Source organism: Xyrauchen texanus, chromosome 18, assembly GCF_025860055.1.
Source record: "Xyrauchen texanus isolate HMW12.3.18 chromosome 18, RBS_HiC_50CHRs, whole genome shotgun sequence".
Lineage (NCBI taxonomy): Eukaryota > Metazoa > Chordata > Actinopteri > Cypriniformes > Catostomidae > Xyrauchen > Xyrauchen texanus.
In genome coordinates this window covers 18,862,410-18,885,760 of record NC_068293.1, presented here as the reverse complement: position 1 = coordinate 18,885,760, position 23,351 = coordinate 18,862,410, and the positions used below count along the sequence as shown (strand labels likewise).

At 37.7% G+C, this 23,351-nt stretch overlaps 1 protein-coding gene across 1 annotated transcript in view; it reads right to left on the bottom strand.

The window, feature by feature from the left end:
- man1a2 (mannosidase, alpha, class 1A, member 2) overlaps positions 1-23,351 on the bottom strand; it is a 136,497-nt gene that overhangs the window by 93,015 nt on the left and 20,131 nt on the right. Inside the window, exon 3 of the mRNA XM_052148391.1 lies at positions 5,980-6,238. Coding sequence (XP_052004351.1) covers positions 5,980-6,238 — 259 coding nt within the window. The remainder of the gene's footprint in view (positions 1-5,979; positions 6,239-23,351) is intronic.

Below are 23,351 nucleotides of genomic sequence, written 5' to 3'. Positions count from 1 at the left end.
GTCTCTCTCAATGCACTGGATTTTGAAGACGAAATGGACCAATGGCACAGACGAGCTCCATATATTCTAAATCAATAAATTTGCGGGTTGCCTGAATTACAAGTTGACTAACTGTCTAAAAGGAAATCATATAAAATTCAGTCGGTTTCTGGTTCATCTGTCGCCAATCAAACATGCTTTTTAAAGAGCATTTACATAAGAGGCAATTCTAGCGTTCAAAAACAGCTATATGAAGCACAATGGAACAGAACGGAACGCAGGAGTCTTAAGACATGTTTTTAAAAGTTGGACTAAAACTTGGTATGCGGTATTAAAAAATGCAAAGCTTGTGGGGGAATGTTTAATGGCTCTAGTAGGTGCTTAAAAGGAGATGAAATTAAACAACTTTTCCAAAAGGGTTTTACAGTGCAAACTAGAGGTAAACCAATATGGGGCTTTTTAAACTAAATATCAAATAAATAAACACTTCTTGAAAAACAATTACAGCCGAATTAATGCAGAGTGCATCTTTTGGCTTTCATAATATTCTTCTGCGTGCTTCATGTTGAGGTAAAAAAAATTGCTTGTGATTCTCATTGTGCAACACAGTTTGCATATTATATTTTTCTGCTCCGTGTTGGGTTTTGTGAACCTACACCACAGATGTCACACCTGTTTTAATAACAAGCTCCCCTTCATTTTCTTTTTGTTTTGGGAGCTGTCCTGTTTTGTGGAGATGTTGTTTTTCAGGGTTTTTCCTAGGTCATAAAATTACTAAGCAGCACGTGTGATCAAGCTTGACACTCTCCTGTATATATCGCAAAGCCTTCTGGACTTGTGCATTTTCATGCTCCATAGATAGCGTACGAGACACTCGCATGAAACAGATGCGCACATGAGATGAAAAGCATATTAAGCACTTTTGAAATGCAGAACGCAAGATGAATGTAACTGAATATGCTTCGCCGGACGCCGAAAATGTATCAAACCCTGTGCATGTTTCTTAAATTCTCTGTCTCAGGTGAAGCCCTGCCCACTGACAGATAAAATAGTTTTATTGATATTTGCCTTTTTATCATTAGGCAAGAAAGTTAAAGTTGCAAGGTACTGTTGAAGAGAGGCTGATAGAATACATGCTTTAGAGGAAGATAGACGAGCGCACCACAGGATGCTGGAATTGCTAAAGTTTTGTGAGGTTCGTGAATTAAATTTGTTTAAACGAGGTATTTGCAAATGTATATGATAATACTTGTACTTACATTTGCCTTTATATAATTAAACAAGTATAAACAGTTTCAGTGATCTGTTGAGGAGAAGGAGGAGAATGAAACCGATGAGCACTTTAACATTATGTCGTCACAGTGCACGAAGGTCTGTCACAGCTCTGATCTGTGTGATAAATCACACCGGTCTATTATTGTAGTAACCCGATGGCACATAAAACAAACTGATTGGATGTTTACATGTCTCAAATTGCTCCTTCACTTGCAAGCAGGCGTTCTTGGTGCCCTTGTGTCCCTAAGGAGCAAATCGGCCAAATGGGAAAATTTAGCAGCCGATGCGATAATTAAAATTCTGAATATCGGCCAATTTATCGACCACTAGTGCAAACTATCTATACCAATGAGTTGTGGGCACAACAATTCAATTACAGCCACTAAAAATACCAACCAATACAAACAAACAGAAAAAGAACAAGTCAACCTCACTAATTGACTAGTTTTTAGTTTTTTTAACTAGTCAACGATCATGTCCAATCTCTACTGCTGTTAGTCAGTCAAAGTTTGCCCTCAAGTAATGTGACATTGAGTGTTGCTTTATTTCACACACACACACACACACACACACACACACACACACACACACACACACACACTTTTTTCCTCAGTGATTTAGTCTGCTGCGCACACTCACCATCTAATCTTCTGGGCATATGGTCAACCATGAACCTGCCCTTTGATGCTCTTCAGGTCTCAACATGCTGCAGGGCTAATACTGACCCTGCCAATACTAACAGTAAGAGAGCAGCTCAATGCTCGAGATTCTCACAGCAAGTGCATCAGACAATTAGATTGGAACTGGTGATTTCAGTCAGCGCTTGAGATTTTCGTGCACAATTTCCATCAGACGGTCAATGAATGGACTGTTGCTGGTCCGAGGGCATACCGTCTGAGGCAGAGACGGCGCCCCGCATGACCAGCATAGTCAATGTATTCATGAAATAAGCCTACAATTTTTCGATGATCCCTGTTCATCCAGGTTAACACTTATGGACCCCTATTCTCAGAAACAAAAAACATTTCTTTGCAGACAAATCCAGGCTCAGATAGTCCATTGTAGATATGACACATCAGTTAGTGTCAGAGCTACAATCACCATAAGACCAAGCACAACATTAAGCAATGTCATGTGCTCTTCCTCCAGACAAGTAAATAGGTCATTCACTTAGTAAAAAAAACAAAATAAAAAAAAAAAGATACTTGTCCAGAGGCCAAAAAAGAAAAGCCTCCATCGCTATAATTTACAACTAGTAGGCTATGGATCACATTCAGAACAGTACAGAAAGATGGTAAAATCATTACCTGAATTTCTCTCTTCTGAGGAATATATGATCATTCTCTGGTTTTGTTAAACAAGCACAATTTAAAGCACCAATAAAAACATTTTGGGTAGCTTCAGAACTTAGTTGAAAAAAGCTGCCAGACACGTGGTTCTCAGCTTTTTTTTTTTTTTTTTTTTTTTAATTCAGCATTTGAATGTGGTGTCTCCTCAGCTCCAACTGATATTATGGAATATTAGTGTCTAGTTCAGGTGTTCCCATATATTTTTGTCAGCCGAACCATTTTGACTTTGAATTATTTTAATTACCTCCTTATATTTTTAGTAACGTTTACCTTTCGAAATATTATTCAAGTTACATCTTTGCACTATATTTTTTCTTATTATCGTTATATATTATTGAAACTTTATAACCTCTATTGTTCTTTTCTTATAATATATAAACATTTTATTTCATTTGCCATTGGCATTTCTATCCCAACCAGAGATTGCACAGCAATCACAATAGTAAAATGTGGGCTATATGTCCCCCTTCTAGAACTTTTAGGGAATCAAACATTATGTTTACATATTTTTTAGGAAATTATACATTACCGGTACCCTATATTTTCAGTTTCAGCAGTCATGCAAGAAAATTTGGTTTGTGCAAAGTTAAGTTTGAACACTGTCACACAAACAAACACCCACACACCCACCCACACTTACGTGCCCTTGCACTTGATTTTGTTTATTTTTTCTAGTGAGAGGCTGCCAATTGGATGGGAGGGGGGACTTAAATCAATTTTTAAAACCTGAAGGTCTGCTTATGAGTTGCTGACTGGACTGCATGATGCTGCTGCCCCAGTTGATTTTGTTTATTTGAAAAGGATGGCGAGTTTGTCTTACTATAGTTGAAGCAGCATAATCAGCTAGAATAGGTAAAGAAGATGACCCAGAAAATGTCATTTATTTTTGTTTAAATGGGAGTTAGGAAGTTTTGCTAGCTCTTTAGTTAATTAAGTTAGTCAGCTCACCTGTCCTTGTTTACGTTAAGTATATTCACTTTTGTTTTGTTTGTTTTTGACTTTATTTGCATTGCAAGTTAAACTTCACCTTTTTAACCTGGCCAATACAACTTTAGTGTTCTTCATTTGACTTTTCCTAAAATACAAAAACACAGCAGCTAGCAATTTAAAAGCAAAATGAGAACAATGTTGATATAGAATTCATTACTGTCATGGTATTTCCATCCAGTTTCCATTCTGTTTCACTGACAAAATTCTTTTAAAATCATTTAAGAGTATCATCAGCAGCCAGTGAGTCACTTATTATGAGCAGTAAAACCAGCCAGTGATGCAAATGTATGAAGCAATGACAAAGGTGGAGGGAGGACCAAAAAAAGTGTTGCCACTGCATAAATATCAATAAAAAAAACATTACATTGACCAGTACCTCTCATGTTGAACAATGTTAACTACACACTAGCAAATTACTTCTTTTGACCAAAATTAAGTCATGTTTTATGCATGATTTACTGCAAAGAGATGCTTTGTAGCATGTTTTCCCTCGAGTTCTCTTTTAGAGATCCATTTTTAAACTATTATCATCATCATCATCATCATCATCATCATCATCATATTGCAATATACAATAACAATAAACAATAGAAATATATTCCTTGTAATAACTTTACATACGCAATTGGTATACAGTCTCAAGCCTTTATTTTGGTGGACAACTGTTGTTTCTGATGTCAACATCTTTGTTCTCCTCTCATAGATGGTGAAATGTGAAATCTCATCCCCGGTCCATAAAACCCCGGTGCCATAGGGCTACTTTAGATTTGTTTAGAAACTTGTAATGGCCTAATATTTTATGATTTAGGCAAATGGAGCACTTTAAATATAGCACGGTCAGCAACAGAACCAAACTGAGAGCACGTCCGTTCTGTTTATTTCAAGTGCTTCAAGCCCAGATACACATGGAGACCACTGAAACATTGCGTCATTAACCTTGAGTGTTCTAAGTAAGAGCAATACACTACACATAAGAGTGGCACACATGTATTGTCCAAGACGGACAATACATAAAAACTTCTCCGGCTATGTATTTCAGAGTCTACTCGAAAGTGAAACAGTAATTGGTGGTCATTGGGGAACTTCAAAAGAGCAAGGTAAAGGGTCAGTTGAGTTGAAAATAAATTTCAAAAGAGCTTGTAATTTGGTCTGTCATCTGTAGACCAAGCCTATAATGAAAATAAACAATTTTCAACAATAATGTTTGCTTGCTGGCTCATTAATAAATCACAGACGGTTACGCTTAATTAACCGTGAGAGGCAGAAACCCTGATTGCGGTAAAAAAACAATTAAATGTGCAGCACTAACACAACTTGCCTACATCGACAACTCGATGCGGCTCTGAAAACCTCTCGTTATGTTCATTACTTACTAGCTCTTTTCAAACAATCTATTCAAGTCAGCTTTATCCTCATTGACACCGATAACCCCAGAACATATCACTGCCAATCACACATTTATGAGAAAAACTTAATTTTTTTTAATCAAAAGCACTAAAACAAGGCAAAGAGCATATTAGAGAGACAATTTAAAAGTGAAAAATTATAGCAAAGTGAACATTTACTGCAAATTTATCATCGGCAGCCCACCAGCTGTTAAGATTTATTAACATACAATTGACATAGGTAAATGTCAATGGTGACCAAAACAACAACTAACATGATTATCAGTATAAAAGATTTAAAAATAAATAATTATCCATAGCAAACAGTTTGGGATGCGCTGAAGTTTAATACCTAGGGTTATTTCAAATTTTCAACCACAAGCATGAGCAATACTAACAGTGACACTTGCCTTAGGAAGGGTTTTCCAATTCTTGTTTTCTAGTTTGTATCATCTTAATTTAGGAACAGACATAGTTGTCTACCACACACAGTAAGGCAAATTCTGTGGTGTACCTTGAGCTGTGGAAAATGCCTTACATCAAAAGTAGAAACCTTTTATAGTTCCAGTGTTTTAAAGACATTCTTTTTCCATTCAGGCACAAATCAACCAGTGGCTATAACGCTCAAAGTAATTTTCATTCAAGATTTGATCCCATTTTCAAAAGCTGATAATTGTACCTGTAGAGAGATCAATTTTATTCAAAGGCAACCAAGATTAAATGGGGCAAAACTGTTCCATTTAAAAAAGGAATGACATGAAGTAATTAACTGACAGAAGAAAAACTAAATTCAGACCACTTCTAAACGAAGCATGACAGAGGCAATCTAGCTACAGAAAAAAGATAGTTGCTAACATTGTGAGATAATAAACTTGGCTTTGCAAGCACACCCACTTCAACAAGGCAGAATAAATCTGCACCCATAAAAGCAAAATCACAGTCTTTTTTAAATCGCAATGATCTTTCCTTTTATAAACCATGTAAATTCCCATTCCTCTCACCTCTCTGATTTTGTCCCTCTTTTCCTTGATGTCAGGGTCCCCTGGGTCACCATCGTTGACCCCTACCACATTAGGCATGGGTACTGGAGGTAGTGGATTGGGCCCATATTTCTTCTTCAGGTCCTCAGCCACCTTTGTCTTCTCTGTCTGGATCTCTGCCTTCAGCTCTTCTTTGGACTTGCGGAGCTTCTCCTTGGCTTCTTGTAGCGCCCGCTCATGATCTGCCCGGATCTTGTCACGAAGGTTCTCCTCCTCCTCCCTGCAAGGCCAGAGTCAAATATCAGGTCAGCAAGAGAGTTATTAAATTGCATTTAATTTAAAAACTAACAATGTGGCTGATCAGTTACTGGCCATAGTTATAGGCAAGGAATTGGAAAGACATCAGTTGTTATACAAATAATTTCATATTTGTTTGTTTTGAATAAGAACAAAAAATATACATATATTTCTTTCTAGAAACAGTGAAATACTGACCACATGTCTTAATTTGTCTCCTGTTTAGATTAAATTATATATATATATATATATATATATATATATATATATATATATATATATATATATATATATATATATATATATATATATATATATATATATATATATATAAAATGGTGAAAGGCACCATCCTCTCAAATGTGGCCATTTGAAAACCCTACTCAGACAAACATCACTGCTACTTCGTTTCGAATCAGAAAGTTACCTCATTAACATACCAGGAAATTTCATGGTTACAGCTGTTAAGATTGCTGTGACAAATAAAGTCACAAATAGTAGTGTCGTGCCATGCGAGATTCGGATGTGTAAATGGCGAATTGTGCACTTTGCTAATTGTCATAAACCCGTGAGATTCGATACACTCTGATCCTTAACAGTTCTAGGAAGACAATATGTCAAAGAATTCAAAATCTTCAGGCTCTGGAGATATTAAAAGACAATTACATGCTCAAGCTGACACCCCTGACAAGACCGTGGACCAGGGAGCAGATTCGGCCGGTGAAGTGCAGGAAATTCAGCGAGAATTGTTGAACTTGTCTGGATCTTGCTGCAAAACGTCGATCTATCAATGCCCTGGAGACTAAATTCACTGAGGTGGTCACAACAGTGGGGGACATCGAGAAACGGAACGATTATCTGGAATCATCGGAGAGGGAATTTGCCACTAATCTGCTAGACCAAAATCATAGATGGCGAAGTAATCTCCGTATTGCTGGAATTCCTGAGGGAGCAGAGAGTCAGAATATGGTGGAATTCCTGGACGGCTCTTTCCAATCTGCTCGACATAGCAAGCCATAAGCTGGAAATCGAACAAGCTCACAGAGTTCCAGCTTGGCGAGCCGCTGAGGGAGATCAATTCTAGACAAATTTCTGAGATAATCCGATAAAGATCTTGTGTTATGCGAGGAGTAAAGGAAGGCTTTCTTGGAAAATCTACAGCATTTTCTTTTTCCCAGACTTTGCGTAATTCGACAAGGAAGAAATGTGATTGATTAATGGAATGCAAGAAACTTTTACATCAATGGAAGGTTTTGCACTGATATTCCCGGCCAAATTGAGAATAGATTCCAATGATGGCTGTAAAACATTCACATGTCCACAACAAGCACATTCCTTCATAAAGTCAATGGAGTAGGTTAGATATTTTGTGATACTCACGTTGCAGCCAAGTGGGCCCGAATCAGTGAATATTCACTTGACCGTTCGAGGAACGGTCTTTTTTGTTTCTTTTTGTGCTGGTTCAACCTGGCAGCTGGAGTTTGTTTTGTGGAATAGCACTCCTTCAGGACAGTGTTGTGGATGAAACTTCACATCCTTTGTGTTTATTCCGCCTATTGGCTGGAGTTTGTTATATAAATCATCTTTGTTGTGTAATTCTGTATCACAAAATTTGTATAGAATCACCGGACTTGAGCATTCCGAAGGCAAAGTTATCACAGGGGCTCTCGTAGGCATACATGGACTGTTTGAGTTTAGAGGGATGGGCACAAGTTGGTGCTGGTGTTACAGATATTTGGAGACTTTTGAACCTATCTGGTAGAGCTTAAAAAAAAGTCCATATAATTTATTCTCATTTCATCTGTTGTGGATTGCTCAATTGGAAAGATCATGCCCTGGTGTGTTTAGAGGAGTTGCCACATATGGAGAAAAAGAAATCATATAGTTAGTGCTTTAATGTATCCCTTTTGCAAAATCCTGAGTTTCAACAAATGTTATAGGCTGAAATCAATGTTTATATGGAGACCAACTGGTCCTCAGTATCCTCTGTGGGTGTGGCTTTGGAGGCACTTAAGGCAGTTCTTAGGGGTCGGATCATACAGTATGCCTCATTCATCAAAAAAGCCAAAGCTTTTAAAGAATTCTATAACTCTATAGTTCCGTGTCTTAGTCTACTGATGGAAATATTGAACTCCCTAAACTGATGATGGAGCAAAACAATTCTCTTGATTTGGATATAAACTTGGAGTTTGGTGAGGTAATTAAGGCCTTGCCTACAGGCAAAACTCTGGGGCCAGATGGCTTTGCCACTGAATTATTTTTAGATCTTATGCTACAGAACTGGTTCAACATTTGCTAGAAGTTTATACAGAATCATTAAAGAATGGAAAGCTTCAGCCAACCATAGCACTAACCTGGATCAGTCTGATTCTTAAAAAAGGACAAAGATAGTTTGTGTCAGGTGAGGGGGATATATGGAGAGAGGGGTTTAATGTATATAATTGATTCTGTATTTTATGTTGTGTTTGTTTGCCTTGTGAAATCAATAAAATTTGTTAACAACAAAAAAGGACAAAAATCCAAGCAAGTGTAAGCGTTACAGTCCAATTTCCCTGATCCAGCTAGATGTAAAAATAGTCACATTTTGGCTAACCGGTTAAGTTATGACATCTTTTATACATATAGATCCGGTGGGGTTTATTCGAAAAGGCATTTGATATGGTAGAATGGGATTATCTTTAAGATTTTGGAAATATACTGGTTCGGGAAAACTTTTATTGGATGGATTAAGTTACTTTATAGACACCTGGCAGCGGTGGTACAAACAATAGATTAACTTCAGATAATTTTACTCTGGATAGGGACACCCAGCTTGGTTAACCTATTTCCCCATTATGGTTCTGTCTTGCCCTGGAACCATTAGCAGCCATGATAAGAAAGATGATTTTCCAGGGGTGGTGAGGGAGGTAGGGCACATAAGCTTTTGCTTTATGCATATTATATTTTATTATTCATCTCCGACCCTACTAGATATATGCCTTGCTGCCACAGAATTATTCATTCCTTTTCTAAATTCTTGGGATATAGATTGGTCTAAATCTGAAGCTTTGACACTGCCAGCGTACTGCCCGGTAATGGCTTTTCAGCCGGGTGCCTTTCAGTGGCCCAAACAGGGCATTAAGTATTTGGGCGTTTTATTCCTTGCAAATTTGTGCGATATAGTTAGTTAATTTTGACCCTTTAATAAAAAGGTTTGAGCGATGTGGGCAAGTGAGCTTCATTACATTTATCTATAATTGGGAAGGTTAATGTTAAAATTAATTGTATTCTAAAATTCAACTACCTGCTACAATCTCTCCCTATAGATGTCCCCCTATTTTAATTCAAGCAATTTCATAGCATAGCGAAGTCCTTCATTTGGAATGGTAAAGGTCCCAAATTACATTTCAGTAAGCTGCATAGGCCGATTGACAAAAGGTGGGCTAGGCCTACACAAGATTTTGTTTTATTATTATGCATTCGGTCTCAGACATCTGGCTTATTGTTCGCATCCACCTAAGAGAGCCCCCTGCCTGGTTTTGTACTGAACTGGAAATTCTGGCCCCTATTTCGCCATTGCAAAGTATTCCTATCAAACTAAACTGAGAACTTTAATTACACCCCGTTATCTCTCATTTGCACAAGTTATGGGCAAAAGTGTCCAGAGTGTTTAATTCAGAAATGTATTAAATGTTGCCTCAGGCATTTGGCTGAACCCAAAATTATGTATTAATAAGTCCCCTTTCTGCTGGTCAGAGTGGATTGTGAGGGGGGTTGCTACACTCTGTGACCTATATGAGAGTGGAGTGTTGAGATCCTTTAAAAATTTGGTTCAACATTTTGGGATTCCAAGATCTCAGTTTATTTAGGTATTAAAAAATACCTGCTCTGTACTATTTTTGGGAGTAGCATACACCCCCCTAAAGCAGCAGACACACTGGGAGTAGTGATTACTGCTTTTGGAAAAGGTCATGAGGCATCAGTGTATTTCTCCCTACTAATTCAGAGTCTGAGGATGGAGTTTTAACTTTTATCAAAAGATTAAGGGAGAAAGATTTAAACTTGGTATTGGAGGGAGTGTGGGCTAGGATTTTTTTTTTTAAATCTGCATCTAGAGATGCAAGGGTGCACCTTGTGCAATTCAAGATATTACATAGATGCTATCGGACCCCTCTAGATTGTATAGGCTTGGTCTTAAACAAACACCCACCTGCTGGCGATGTCAATCAGAAGATGGATACACAAAACATGTCTTTTGGTGGTGTGTTAAGCTCCAAGAATTTTGGTTGAAGGTTCAAGAGTTATGTGTGATGCATTGGGCACTCAAATTAAATTTTGCCACAGACTCTGTATTTTAGGTGATGGGGCGGTCATCAATATAGAGAATAAGCACAAAGAAACTGGGTACAACCCGGAATCATGATTGCCAGACAAATAGTTTTAAGGGGATGGAAGTTGGCTGGAGCACCCCCATTTCAGGAGTGCTGCTCGGAGATGGGGGTCATCTAGAAGACTGGGGAATTTGGACTTGTTTGTGGGGAAATGGGGCAAATATCTGGCATTTTTGGAGGGCTCTCAGGGAGGGGCAGTGGAGAGAGTGGTGTAGTGGTTAATGTGTGATTATTATATATTTGTTTTCTATTTGATTTTTGTGTGTGTCTATAATCAAGTGTGACGACTGGGGTGTTGTTGGGGGTCAGGGTGGGGTAAAATATTGATTCTGTGTGCATATGTTTTGATTTTCTTGGTGTAATATATGAATCAATAAAAACAAATAAAAGAAAATGCAAAACACATTACTCAGGGCTTTTCCTGCATTAATTTTCTCAAACGCTAGATGAGGATCATTACATTTTTCTTTGGCTGGATCCTGTAATTTCGCTTTGGTGGCCACCTACACAGATTCAGTGATATTTACCTCATGGTTGTGTCTCATAAGGGGTAAATACTCTTCTCATCTGAAAAGTGCGGCTGCGTGATGCAATAAGCCTGGTTTCACGCAAGTGTCTCATATACCATATCAATTGCACCAATGATTTGATCTGCTCCAGAGCCCCTACCCCAGGAGGAGCCTTCAAGGTTTGCAAAACAAAGCGTAACATGGCAGTACACTGGCAAGGAGACCAGAAGCAGTTGTTTTTGAATGGATGTCAATGGATATCAATGAAGGAGTTTAATGCAGAATGAACTGCTTTTGTAAGGAAACAGCTCATCACTTAAATGAACTAACTGCCAATCCACTAATCTTCTACATGTTTTACACTAAACAATCCTTTTGGCATGAACAATGTGTGGAGTTTGATCCACAATGATAAAAAAAATGCAGAAATGTAGTGACAGGTAGGTGTCAGATTATGGTTCTACCCATTCATTTGTATGGTGTCTGTGAACAGTGATTTGCTGTCTTACACTCAAAGACTCAAGTATCTCCATATATTTTTTATATATATATATATATATATATATATATATATATATATATATATATATATATATATATATATATATATATATATATACAGTGGGTACGGAAAGTATTCAGACCCCTTAAATTTTTTCACTCTTTGTTATATTGCAGCCATTTGCTAAAATCATTTAAGTTCATTTTTTCCTCATTATTGTACACACAGCACCCCTTGACAGAAAAACACAGAATTGTTGACATTTTTGCACATTTATTAAAAAAGAAAAACTGAAATATCACATGGTCCTAAGTATTCAGACCCTTTGCTGTGACACTCATATATTTAACTCCGGTGCTGTCCATTTCTTCTGATCATCCTTGAGATGGTTCTACACCTTCAATTGAGTCCAGCTGTGTTTGATTATACTGATTGGACTTGATTAGGAAAGCCACACACCTGTCTATATAAGACCTTACAGCTCACAGTGCATATCAGAGCAAATGAGAATCATGAGGTCAAAGGAACTGCCTGAAGAACTCAGAGACAGAATTGTGGCAAGGCACAGATCTGGCCAAGGTTACAAAAAAATTTCTGCTGCCCTTAAGGTTCATAAGAGCACAGTGGCCTCCATAATCCTTAAATGGAAGACGTTTGGGACAACCAGAACCCTTCCTAGAGCTGGCCGTCCGGCCAAACTGAGCTATCGGGGGAGAAGAGCCTTGGTGAGAGAGGTAAAGAAGAACCCAAAGATCACTGTGGCTGAGCTCCAGAGATGCAGTCGGGAGATGGGAGAAAGTTGTAGTAAGTCAACCATCACTGCAGCCATCCACCAGTCGGGGCTTTATGGCAGAGTGGCCCGACTGAAGCCTCTCCTCAGTGCAAGACACATGAAAGCCCGCATGGAGTTTGCTAAAAAACACCTGAAGGACTCCAAGATGGTGATAAATAAGATTCTCTGGTCTGATGAGACCAAGATAGAACTTTTTGGCCTTAATTCTAAGCGGTATGTGTGGAGAAAACCAGGCACTGCTCATCACCTGTCCAATGCAGTCTGAACAGTGAAGCATGGTGGTGGCAGCATCATGCTGTTGGGGTGTTTTTCAACTGCAGGGACAGGACGACTGGTTGCAATCGAGGGAAAGATGAATGCGACCAAGTACAGGGATATCCTGGACGAAAACCTTCTCCAGAGTGCTCTGGACCTCAGACTGGGCCAAAGGTTTACCTTCCAACAAGACAATGACCCTAAGCACACCGCTAAAATAACGAAGGAGTGGCTTCACAACAACTCCGTGACTGTTCTTGAATGGCCCAGCCAGAGCCCTGACTTAAACCCAATTGAGCATCTCTGGAGAGACCTGAAAATGGCTGTCCACCAACGTTTACCATCCAACCTGACCGAACTGGAGAGGATCTGCAAGGAGGAATGGCAGAGGATACCCAAATCCAGATGTGGAAAACTTGTTGCATCTTTCCCAAAAAGACTCATGGCTGTATTAGATCAAAAGGGTGCTTCTACTAAATACTGAACAAAGGGTCTGAATACTTAGGACCATGTGATATTTCAGTTTTTCTTTTTTAATAAATGTGCAAAAATGTTAACAATTCTGTGTTTTTCTGTCAATATGGGGTGCTGTGTGCACAATAATGAGGAAAAAAATGAACTTAAATGATTTTAACAAATGGCTGCAATATAACAAAGAGTGAAAAATTTAAGGGGGTCTGAATACTTTCCGTACCCACTGTATATCTGTAGTGGGCTGGTGCATGCTAGTCAACAGGATTTAGCAACACTTTAAGGCAAGCCTGTCATTTGCGTGACTAAATAAGGCTTCATTCGATATCCCGGCACAGACCAAGAAATTTTGCAACCCATTTTAATTTTGAATACGTTTTTTTACTTTAAAGTGCTATGGAGGAAGTTGAACAAGTCAAATACTTAGACAGCTCCGACATTCTAAACACCACTAACAAGGGAAAGAGACAAAACTGTGACATGGCATCAACGTTACTTGCAAGGCTTTTTAAACTACACATCACTACCCTTACTACAATTTATCATAGTTCACTCTAACAGAAATGTCTTATTAAATTATCTCTCAGGGAGATTTATGTAACTTTTTTCTCATTGCTATCATAATGAGGCTTCTGGTTATGTCATTACAAATACCACATTGGAAGAACTATAGTAAGTATCAGGGCAAGGAGAATGTAGAATGAAAATCTTTAAAGTCTGGAACTCCCAAGAATTATGGATAAATTATGAAAACAGTTGCCCTCGTGTGTTATACATTTTCTAATGAGGGTTGATACTAAGAAACATGCAGGAGATGTTGCCTTCAGACAGGCTAATCAAAGAGATTACTTAATTATTAAAAGCATGATGAAAAGAATATGTTAAGAGAAGGGACACATATTTTCACTAAAAGCACAGTCCTCAGTAAATGCTATAATAAATGTACTGTCAGAATGTTATAACTGGCACTATAGAAATAAGAACTGAATGATGTTGGTTTAGTTTGATTTCTCATAGAAACTTGAAGTGAAACAAATCTGTTCCAGATGCTTAGATGATCAAAAATACCTTGTATATCCAAAGAAGTATATATGAAACTACATAATTATGCCAAATATTCATTAATTGGAATCTTGTAATAAACATGCTTGACCATTTTTGACCAAGGAAAAACCCTGTTTAATTAACATTTATTTCAATTTGGGTTGTCTCACCATATTGTATTTCACACTGATATAGTCCTTATAGCAACTGAGGGTTTTAAAATCCCAGGTAAGCTAAATTATCTTATTATAAAAAAAAAAATTACCCAGGACCACATGATCATAAATGTAAAATTATTTGGTTGTCATCAAAAGAACACTTTGCTAATCGCATTGTGGAAGGGCCCTTCGTAAAGGGATTCAGTATCTCGCTTTCATTTACAACGACCCTATAAATAGCGTCCACATTCTGCAAAACCTTTCAAGGGTGCAAAAAAGCCTTTTGAAATTTGGATGCCACCAAAAAGGAAGCAAATCTTTTCAAAAAGATTTAGTCGAGATCAACTCTTGCTTTAGTTCTTAAAAGTTGTATTAGTCAGTCATATTTCTGAAGAAAATTGACTGCAGGGACAAGGATAAAATTTCTTTCAACTGGTAAAAAGGAAAGATGTGGGCACTGGAAGCATTTTATCTCCACATGCAAAGAGTATCCTAGGTGTCCCCCAAGTCATACAGTACCGCAGAGCCACGAACAAATCATGTGATGCAAGCCACAATGGCACACACAATCTGATGCCACACAAAAACAAATTTCTTGTGAAAGAAGAATAAGGGTGGATAGAGACAGAAGATTTAAGTCTTGAGAATGAAAGAAGCACACAACACTAAAGAATGGGCAGTGTGAATTGTAAGGAAAAGAGGTCAGGTGGATACAGTGACACAGATAGTGATATGCTGAGGCGACGAGGGCCATCTCAGAGCAGTTTGTCTATTGTTCTATTCAGCCTGGAAACATTCACCAAGTGAAAATGAAAATGGGTGGAAGAGGCAAATCCTAAGAAAATGCATATTTTCCCATATTAACCCAAAAACACACATTTCCTATGAGATCTTAAATTGCATTGTGTATTCAACATGTTGGTCAAATTATGCCCAAATTAAACTGGTTTAGTATTTGTTGTAATTCATTACTTTGTATATACTAAATTATAGACAATATTTAGTCCTTATTTTACATTATAGTGCATCATTAGCTTAAAAGGTTTATACAGCAGATACGTTAACTTATTTCAACCTTTAAATGATAAGAGATGTAATTAGACAAAGGTATTACTGGATGTGGATGTGCATATTTTTGATGTGGCTAGCCTGTAAACAGGTGTGTGTGTAAGCTAAAAAGATGTGAACATTAAGGTCTCCTTCCAAGGGACATGAGAGCAAAGGGCTAAGCTATATACAGTAAACACCAATAACATTCTGCATAGCATTACAGAACGGCACGTATACTGTAGCGCTCCACTTTAAATGGATTCACCTACAAATCTCAGCCTGCAACCACTCACCCCCTCTCACTTTATTCTTTCTTTTTTTTTTTTTGCCTGCAGTCATTCTCTCGCTCAAGCTGTGGTAGTGTCTGGGTGATTTAATGGATGGCTCATAATGTCAAACATGCAATTTGGAGCATGTCAACATTTGTCTGAATCAATTACCCAACTGAGACAAAGTCAGCCCAGGGTAAATCAAAATGTGGCTGAATTAACAGGTTTAGCCCAATCCATTGCATACGGTGCTACTTCTCATAAGAAATTGCATTTACAGTCATTATGTGAACCTACAAGCCCCTCCAAGTTCTAGGAGTATTTAACTAATGTTGCCATGGCATAGGCTTTCCGTTAAAGTGTAAACATCAGCAGACATTAAAGAAAGAGTTCACCCAAAAATTTAAATTCTCTCATAATTTACACACACTCATGACATCCCAGATGTGACTTACTTCTTCTGCAGAACACAAATGAAGATATTTAGAAGAACATTTCAGCTCTGTAGGTCCACACAATGCAAGTGAATGGATTCCAAAATTTCTCATAAAAGACAGCATAAATGTAATCCAAATGTTACTCCAGTGGTTAAATACTTGTGTTCAGGCACGATATAATAGGTGTGGGTGAGAAACAGATAAATTTTCAAGTCATTTATTGTCATAAATTCTCCTCTCTGCCCATTAGGGGGCAATAAGCATTAAGATGTGAATTGCCAAAAACAGAAGGAGACTGAGGAAGTGAAAGTGGAAATTGAGCAGGGAGGACAATTTAAAGTAAAAATCATTGACTTATTCAATGAGGGTGAGTAAATGATGAGTAAATTTTCATTTCTGGGTGAACTATTCCTTTAAAGGGAAAGAACACCACTATTTGACATTATATTTATCAGCTTAAGAATCAAACTAATGACACCTTAGATGAATATAGCGATTGTCTGAAAAATGTTTGTCTAATTAAATAAGGGGGGAAAGGTACCATATACCTTAGCCAAATACATTTAAACTAAGTTTTTCACAATTCCTGATATTTAATCGTAGAAAACATTCCCTGTCTTAGGTCAGTTAGGATCACTATTTTAAGAATGTGAAATGTTGGGGGCCTGGATAGCTTAGCGAGTATTGATGCTGACTACCACCCCTGGAGTTCTGAATTCGAATCCATGGTGTGCCGAGTGACTCCAGCAAGGTCTCCTAAGCAACCAAATTGGCTCGGTTGCTAGGGAGGGCTGGGTAAACTCCTTGTGGTCTTGATGAGTGGTTCTCGCTCTAAATGGGGCACGTGGTAAGTTGTGCGTGGATCGCGGAGGGTAGCATGAGCCTTCACATGTTGGGAGCTTCCACGGTGTCATGCACAATGAGCAACGTGATAAGATACCCGGATTGACGTTCTCATAAGTGGAGTCAACTGGGAATTGTCCTCCGCCACCCGGATTGAGGAGAGTAACCGCGCCACCACAAGGACCTACAAAAGTAGTGGGAATTGGGCATTCCAAATTGCGAAGAAAGGGGATGCAAATTAAACAAATTAATAATATATATATATATATACTATCAGAATAACAGTAGAGAGAATTATTTATTTCAGCTTTTATTTCTTTCATCAATTTCTCAGTGGGTCAGAAGTTAAATATACTTTTTGTTAGTATTTGGTATTTGTCATATTGTTAGAAGCTTGTGGTCCAAATCCAATAAGTTGCTGGAATTTTGGCCCATTCCTCCAGACAGAACTGGTGTAACAAGAGTCAGGTTTGTAGGCCTCCTTGCTCGTACATGCTTTTTCAGTTCTACCAATAAATCAGATTGAGATCAGGGCTTTGTGATGGCCACTTCAGTACCTTGACTTTGTTGTCCTGAAGCCATTTTGCCACAATTTTGGAGGTATGCTTGGGGTCATTGTCCATTTGGAAGACCCATTTGCAATCGAGTTTTAACTTCCTGGCTGATGTCTTGAGATGTTGCTTCAATATATCCACATAATTTTCCTTCCTCATGATGCCATCGATTTTGTGAAGTGCACCAGTCCCTCCTGCAGCAAAGCACCCCCACAACATGATGCTGCCACCCACATGCTTCACATTTGGGATGGTGATCTTCAGCTTGCTAGCCTCACCGTTTCTCCTCCAAACATAATGATGGTCATTATGGCTAAGCAGTTACATTTTTGTTTCTTTAGACCAGAGGACATTTCTCCAAAAAGTCAGATATTTGTCCCCATGTGCATTTGCAAACTGTAGTCTGTTATTTTTATGATGGTTTTGGAGCAGCCTTTCAGGTTATGTTGATATAGGACTTGTTTTACTGTGGATATTGATTCTTGTCTACCCGTTTCCTCCAGCGTCTTCACAGGGTCCTGTGATGTTGTTCTGGGATTGATTTGCACTTTTAGCACCAAACTACATTCATCTCTAGGTGACAGAATGTGTCTCCTTCATGAGCGGTATGATGGCTGTGTGGTCCCGTGGTGTTTATACTTGTGTACTATTGTTTGTACAGATGAACGTGGTACCTTCAGACATTTGAAAATTGCTCCCAAGGATGAACCAGACTGTTCTTGGCTGATATCTTTTGATTTTCCCAGTGATGTCAAGCAAGAGACATGGAGATTGAAGGTCTTAAAATACATCCACAGGTACACCTCAAATTCAGTACACCTCCTATCAGAAGCTAATTAGCCAATTTTCTAAAGGCTTGACATAATTTTCTTGAATGTTCCAAGCTGCTTAAAGGCACAGTTAACTTGTAAACTTCTGACCCACCTCTAATTGTGATATAGATCAAATTTGGAAACAAATGCAATTAATATTGGATATTAATCTCATTATTTTGTAACAGGCTAATTTCATATTTTAACAGAACTGATTCTTGCAAAAGGTTTTAATACAGACTAATCATTTAATTAATTATATATATTTAATTATATATATATATAATTTTTTTCATTTTTTATAACATACCAATAAATTAACTAAACTTGTGTATTTTTTACAAATTGTCATAATTGCTCTTAAGTTTCTCAAGCCTCACAAAATTAACATAACACAGTGACAATCCTTTGTTTATTAATTTTAAGTTATATACATATACATACACACACACACACACGCCCTAGCCACCTAAGAAAATACAGACCAAAGAAAACCATATATCTAGCTCAAACATCAGATGACATTAATACTGTAATTGGATAAAATTAGCTTGGTGTTGCATAATGAATGTTAGATAGAAACTGCTCTGGTAACAGAACAATTCAGAAGGACTTGGCAATATGAAGAGATAATCGAGAACTGATCTTATTACACCCACCATGAGCAGATGTTGAGGCGTTCAGCTTCACGTCATCAGTATGGTGCGCTCAAACCAAACCAATAACAAACACCAAGTACCACCCACCCACCCACCCACACACACACACACACACACAAAACCTCTGCTTATCACGGTAGTACATCAACCAGTCGGGGTCCGGAACTTCTTTGATAGATTTCATGCCCATAAGTGGCTTTAAAGGGCTAGTTCACCCAAAAATGAAAATCCTCTCAAGATTTACTTGCCTTTAAACCATCCCAGATGTGTATGACTTTGCTTCTTCAACAGAACCGTAGTGAAGATTTTTATAAGCAGATTTCAGCTCAGTTTGTCCATACAATGCATGTAAATGGGTGCCATCAGGCTGCTGGCTGTTTGATGGTCCAAAATGAATATTTAGGTACATAACATAAGTGGATTTTGCAAATATTGATAAACAATGTGGTGGTTTTAATCAATTAATAATAATTAATTCATTAATAATTATTATTTCACAAGATGTGAAGTTGGGGAGTAAATCACTTTGTATGTGCTGACAGAGCATGTTTCTATTTATATTGCTTAAATTTAAAACACTTGATTAATAAAAATAAAATCTTAATAAAAAACAAATCAAAATAGCAAAAGCAGCATTGACGTGAGGATAAAAATATAAATAAACAATGACAACAGATTTTGATACTGCAAATCCACAAGGTTTCATTGATTGTAGTGGTACACCGATCAGGACATTTGAGGCCTGATACAAATACATATTTTTTTAAAAAGTGCCCTTTGCCATACTTTCTCAAGTTATATTGTGCAGTTATTTGTTTATGCCTCACACGGTAAAATTATAACACTTTACAAAAGGTTCCATATGTAAACATTTAACAACATTAAATGTAGTTAACATGAACTAATGAAATTATATTAAATTGCGAATTGCCACATTTATTTGTTTTGAAAAAGTTATGAATAGTTCTGTTATCAATATCAAAAAGGTCATTGTGACATACTGGTAAGCAGTAAAAACCATGAGAGCATCACACACAGCAGTGATACGTTCAAAAGTAATAAGAAAAAAAAATACCCATTACAAGCTCTAAAACTGCTCCAGTGAGAAATCATTAATATCTATGGTTTGTAGATACTGTCTTTGATGTCGTTGTAATACAAATCACTAATTATTAAAGCAAATGCATGAAGCATGGTGCCGTTATTGAATGTTAAACAGTAATTTGTGGTATTGTGACCAACATTAATCTGATTTAAATTGGGATCCTCACAGGATAGTGCTGAGATGAGTGACTGATGAGATATTGAGAGCACCTGGAGAGCGTGCATGTTTGATTGACACCAAAAGCGCTCATGTTGAAGGGGGAGAAGCTGAAAGTGTTCATGATCGCTATATCTCTGGTCTCTATCGCTCCAAACAACATCTGATTGTCATGACTCGTGTTACATCACTTATACTCAGATTTGTATATGCATGTTTATTTGTCGTTTAATTTGTTTTTATACCTGTTTGCAGTCCCTTTATCCTCTCTGTGCTCACAGTGCAGCGAGTCAGATTTACAAACGTTATGACAACTTAAAATTCGTACAATTTTTTTTTAAAACAAAACAGCAAATTCACCGATATATCAGTTAACCTCTAGTTAAACAGGTTTTTATCCTGGTAGAGCAGATTAATTCTGAATGCCTCAGGAGGTCTCAGACAGACCCTGTCCTCAGCCCGGTCAGGCTTTGATCAAGACGCATACAGGGAGACAGATACATGGACATAAAAAAAAAAAGAGAGAGAGAGAACGACTAAAAAGAGAAAGAAATCTGTGTAATCAAGTACAGCCTAAAGTATTCAAAACTTACAGAGGAACACACAGCTTAACTGATTAAACCCACTGATGAAGCCCACCGATAATACAGCCCATTTATTATGTGCTCTTCATTACAATTTATTGTAGTACAGACCTACAATGTTTGTTAGCACACACACATACAATCCCTTAGAGAACTGAGCTCATTTAAAATAAAAAATAAAAAACACCATAACATCCACCTACACCTGCGGCACCACGTGGCTACTGACCTATTTCACAGAAACTAGGAAATGGGGTCAGCAACTCATATTTTACAATACATGGTGTAGGAAGGGCCCTCTTCATCCCCTTCCTCATCCCTCTCGCTTTCTAAGAGTTCAAAAGACACAATGCTGTGTGTCGGTTTCATTCTGTATCACTCTGGGGAATAACAGCCTACTGGTATCAAATGAAGCATACAGGTCTGACTATAAGCCTTTAAGTGGACAACACATGAGTAAAGCAGAGCCTCCCTTTATTTTCCCCTACATTTTTCATGTCTCTTCTTAAAAACAACAACAGTCTTGGTTCTCGATTTTCTTTCATTTATGTCCTGTTTGATGTAAGGCTGCCACTTAAGGATGCATAACTGTGTGTAGTGGACTCACTGCCATTTTTAAAATCACAAAAGTTGAGACTCTGAGGTGAGAAAATAAACAAATCAAGTACCATGTAGGATGTTTGTCATGACCACACCACCACCGCCCCTTATTGCATTAAAAATTGAATATTTGCATTACAAAAATATATATATTTTTTAATCATTTTAAAATACATTGCATCCAATTTAGTGGAAGTAGCCCATGAGATGCCAAGTAGTGGAAAATAATCGGACTCGTTCAGATGCGGTTGAAACAAATGTAATTTATTGACAGTAAAGTGACTATTATAATGGAGGTATTGTGCACAATGTTATTAATTCCTATAAGTTTTATTATGCCACAGCAGAACACAGCAAGGCTCACAAAAACAAAACAAATCAACCATCTCTGCCACTTGAGAATCACTTCAACTTAAGCTGCCTTTTACTGAAGTTCTGACAGCAACAGGTACATTCTACTCTTCAGTACATTTTTGACAGATCAAATCTCTGACATCAAAGCTTTATCCATGTATCAGCACATCAAAAAAAAATAAAATAATAAATTAAATAAATACACTGAGGTAAAGCAGAAAGGTTCTGGTTTAGCTCAAGCTATGCTCATTGTCAGTTTCAGTGGAGCCTTAAGCTCCATGGGAGTTTGGCAGGAGTGAGCACCAACTCAATTAGCGCGAGTCACAGGGCATCTGTTACATCAGCTCAGCAGTGACACACTTACTCAGAGAACATGAGCCACGTCCACTAATCTTTCTGCAACTCTGCAGGCTGAACTAACAGAGTTTCATGATGTACTACACTGATAAAAAAATAAAAAATAAATAAAAAGGTCCTTGAGAGACTAAGTAAAACCATGATGGACATCTGGAGGACATCTGTACAGACCAAAGTTCCTTTTAAAGGGGTCATGGCATGCCTTTACTAAAATTGTAAGTGAACCTCAAGGAACACATTACAATAATAAAAAGTTTAAACTTTAGTTAAAAAAATAAAACAAGTCAAATATAGTTTTGGTGTTGCTTCTCCTTTAAGACTTGTCAGTAAACACCCACTTTTATGATTGGCTCTCTGTTCTTGACAGACCTGCTCTCACTCCTTGTCAGCTCACTGCTCACCACTACTACTGGGTACACTACACTAGTGATAAGGTAAAGTAGGTGTCAAAGGTGAGTTGTAACGCATTAACTTTTTGGAAAAAATAAATACTTTGTGTAGGTTTAAAAGTGGGTACTTTCTACTCTCACTTAAGTCAATTTCCAATGAAAAAGGTTTACTTTTATTTCATTACAATGGACGGCGTTCCTGTCGTTACATTACTGGTTTCATTTTACTGTGTAATTTATTGAGAGATTATTGAAATGGGACTTTTACGGCAGTGGAAGTTCACACAGCTGCGCTCGAGGTCACAGTCAGTCAAGCTGAGTCAATCACTGCTGCAGCATCAAACTCTTCAAAATGAAACAGTTTCTTCGCTCCGCACAGTAAAAAAAAAAAAAAAAAACGTTTCGTAATGCAATGCCTTTTATTTAACACCAAGACAAGCAGTTATTTCAAGATTAAAATTGAAGCACCAACTTATGGCAGCACTCTGTGGTAAGTTGTTGCTCTAATGATAATGCAGGCTTTTCTGTGTAATGAGATGGTAATTTTCAGGGTGATTCTGTAACTGGGCTCTTATGACATCGGTTTTTAAAAGCACATTTTTAAATCAGAGCAGCAATATATCAGTGCGTTTTGTCCCTTATGTCATGAGAAGTATTTATGCATTTACCCCAAGCCCTCGCAGGGATACTGGAAACTATCGTAGCTACTTCAGGCTAATTAACTGAACAAATCCATGTAAACATTCAAGTTAAGTGTAAATGCCTTTTGCTCTGCTGTGATTGACAACTGAAGTGCAAACACACAGCATTTCTGCATGTGCACAG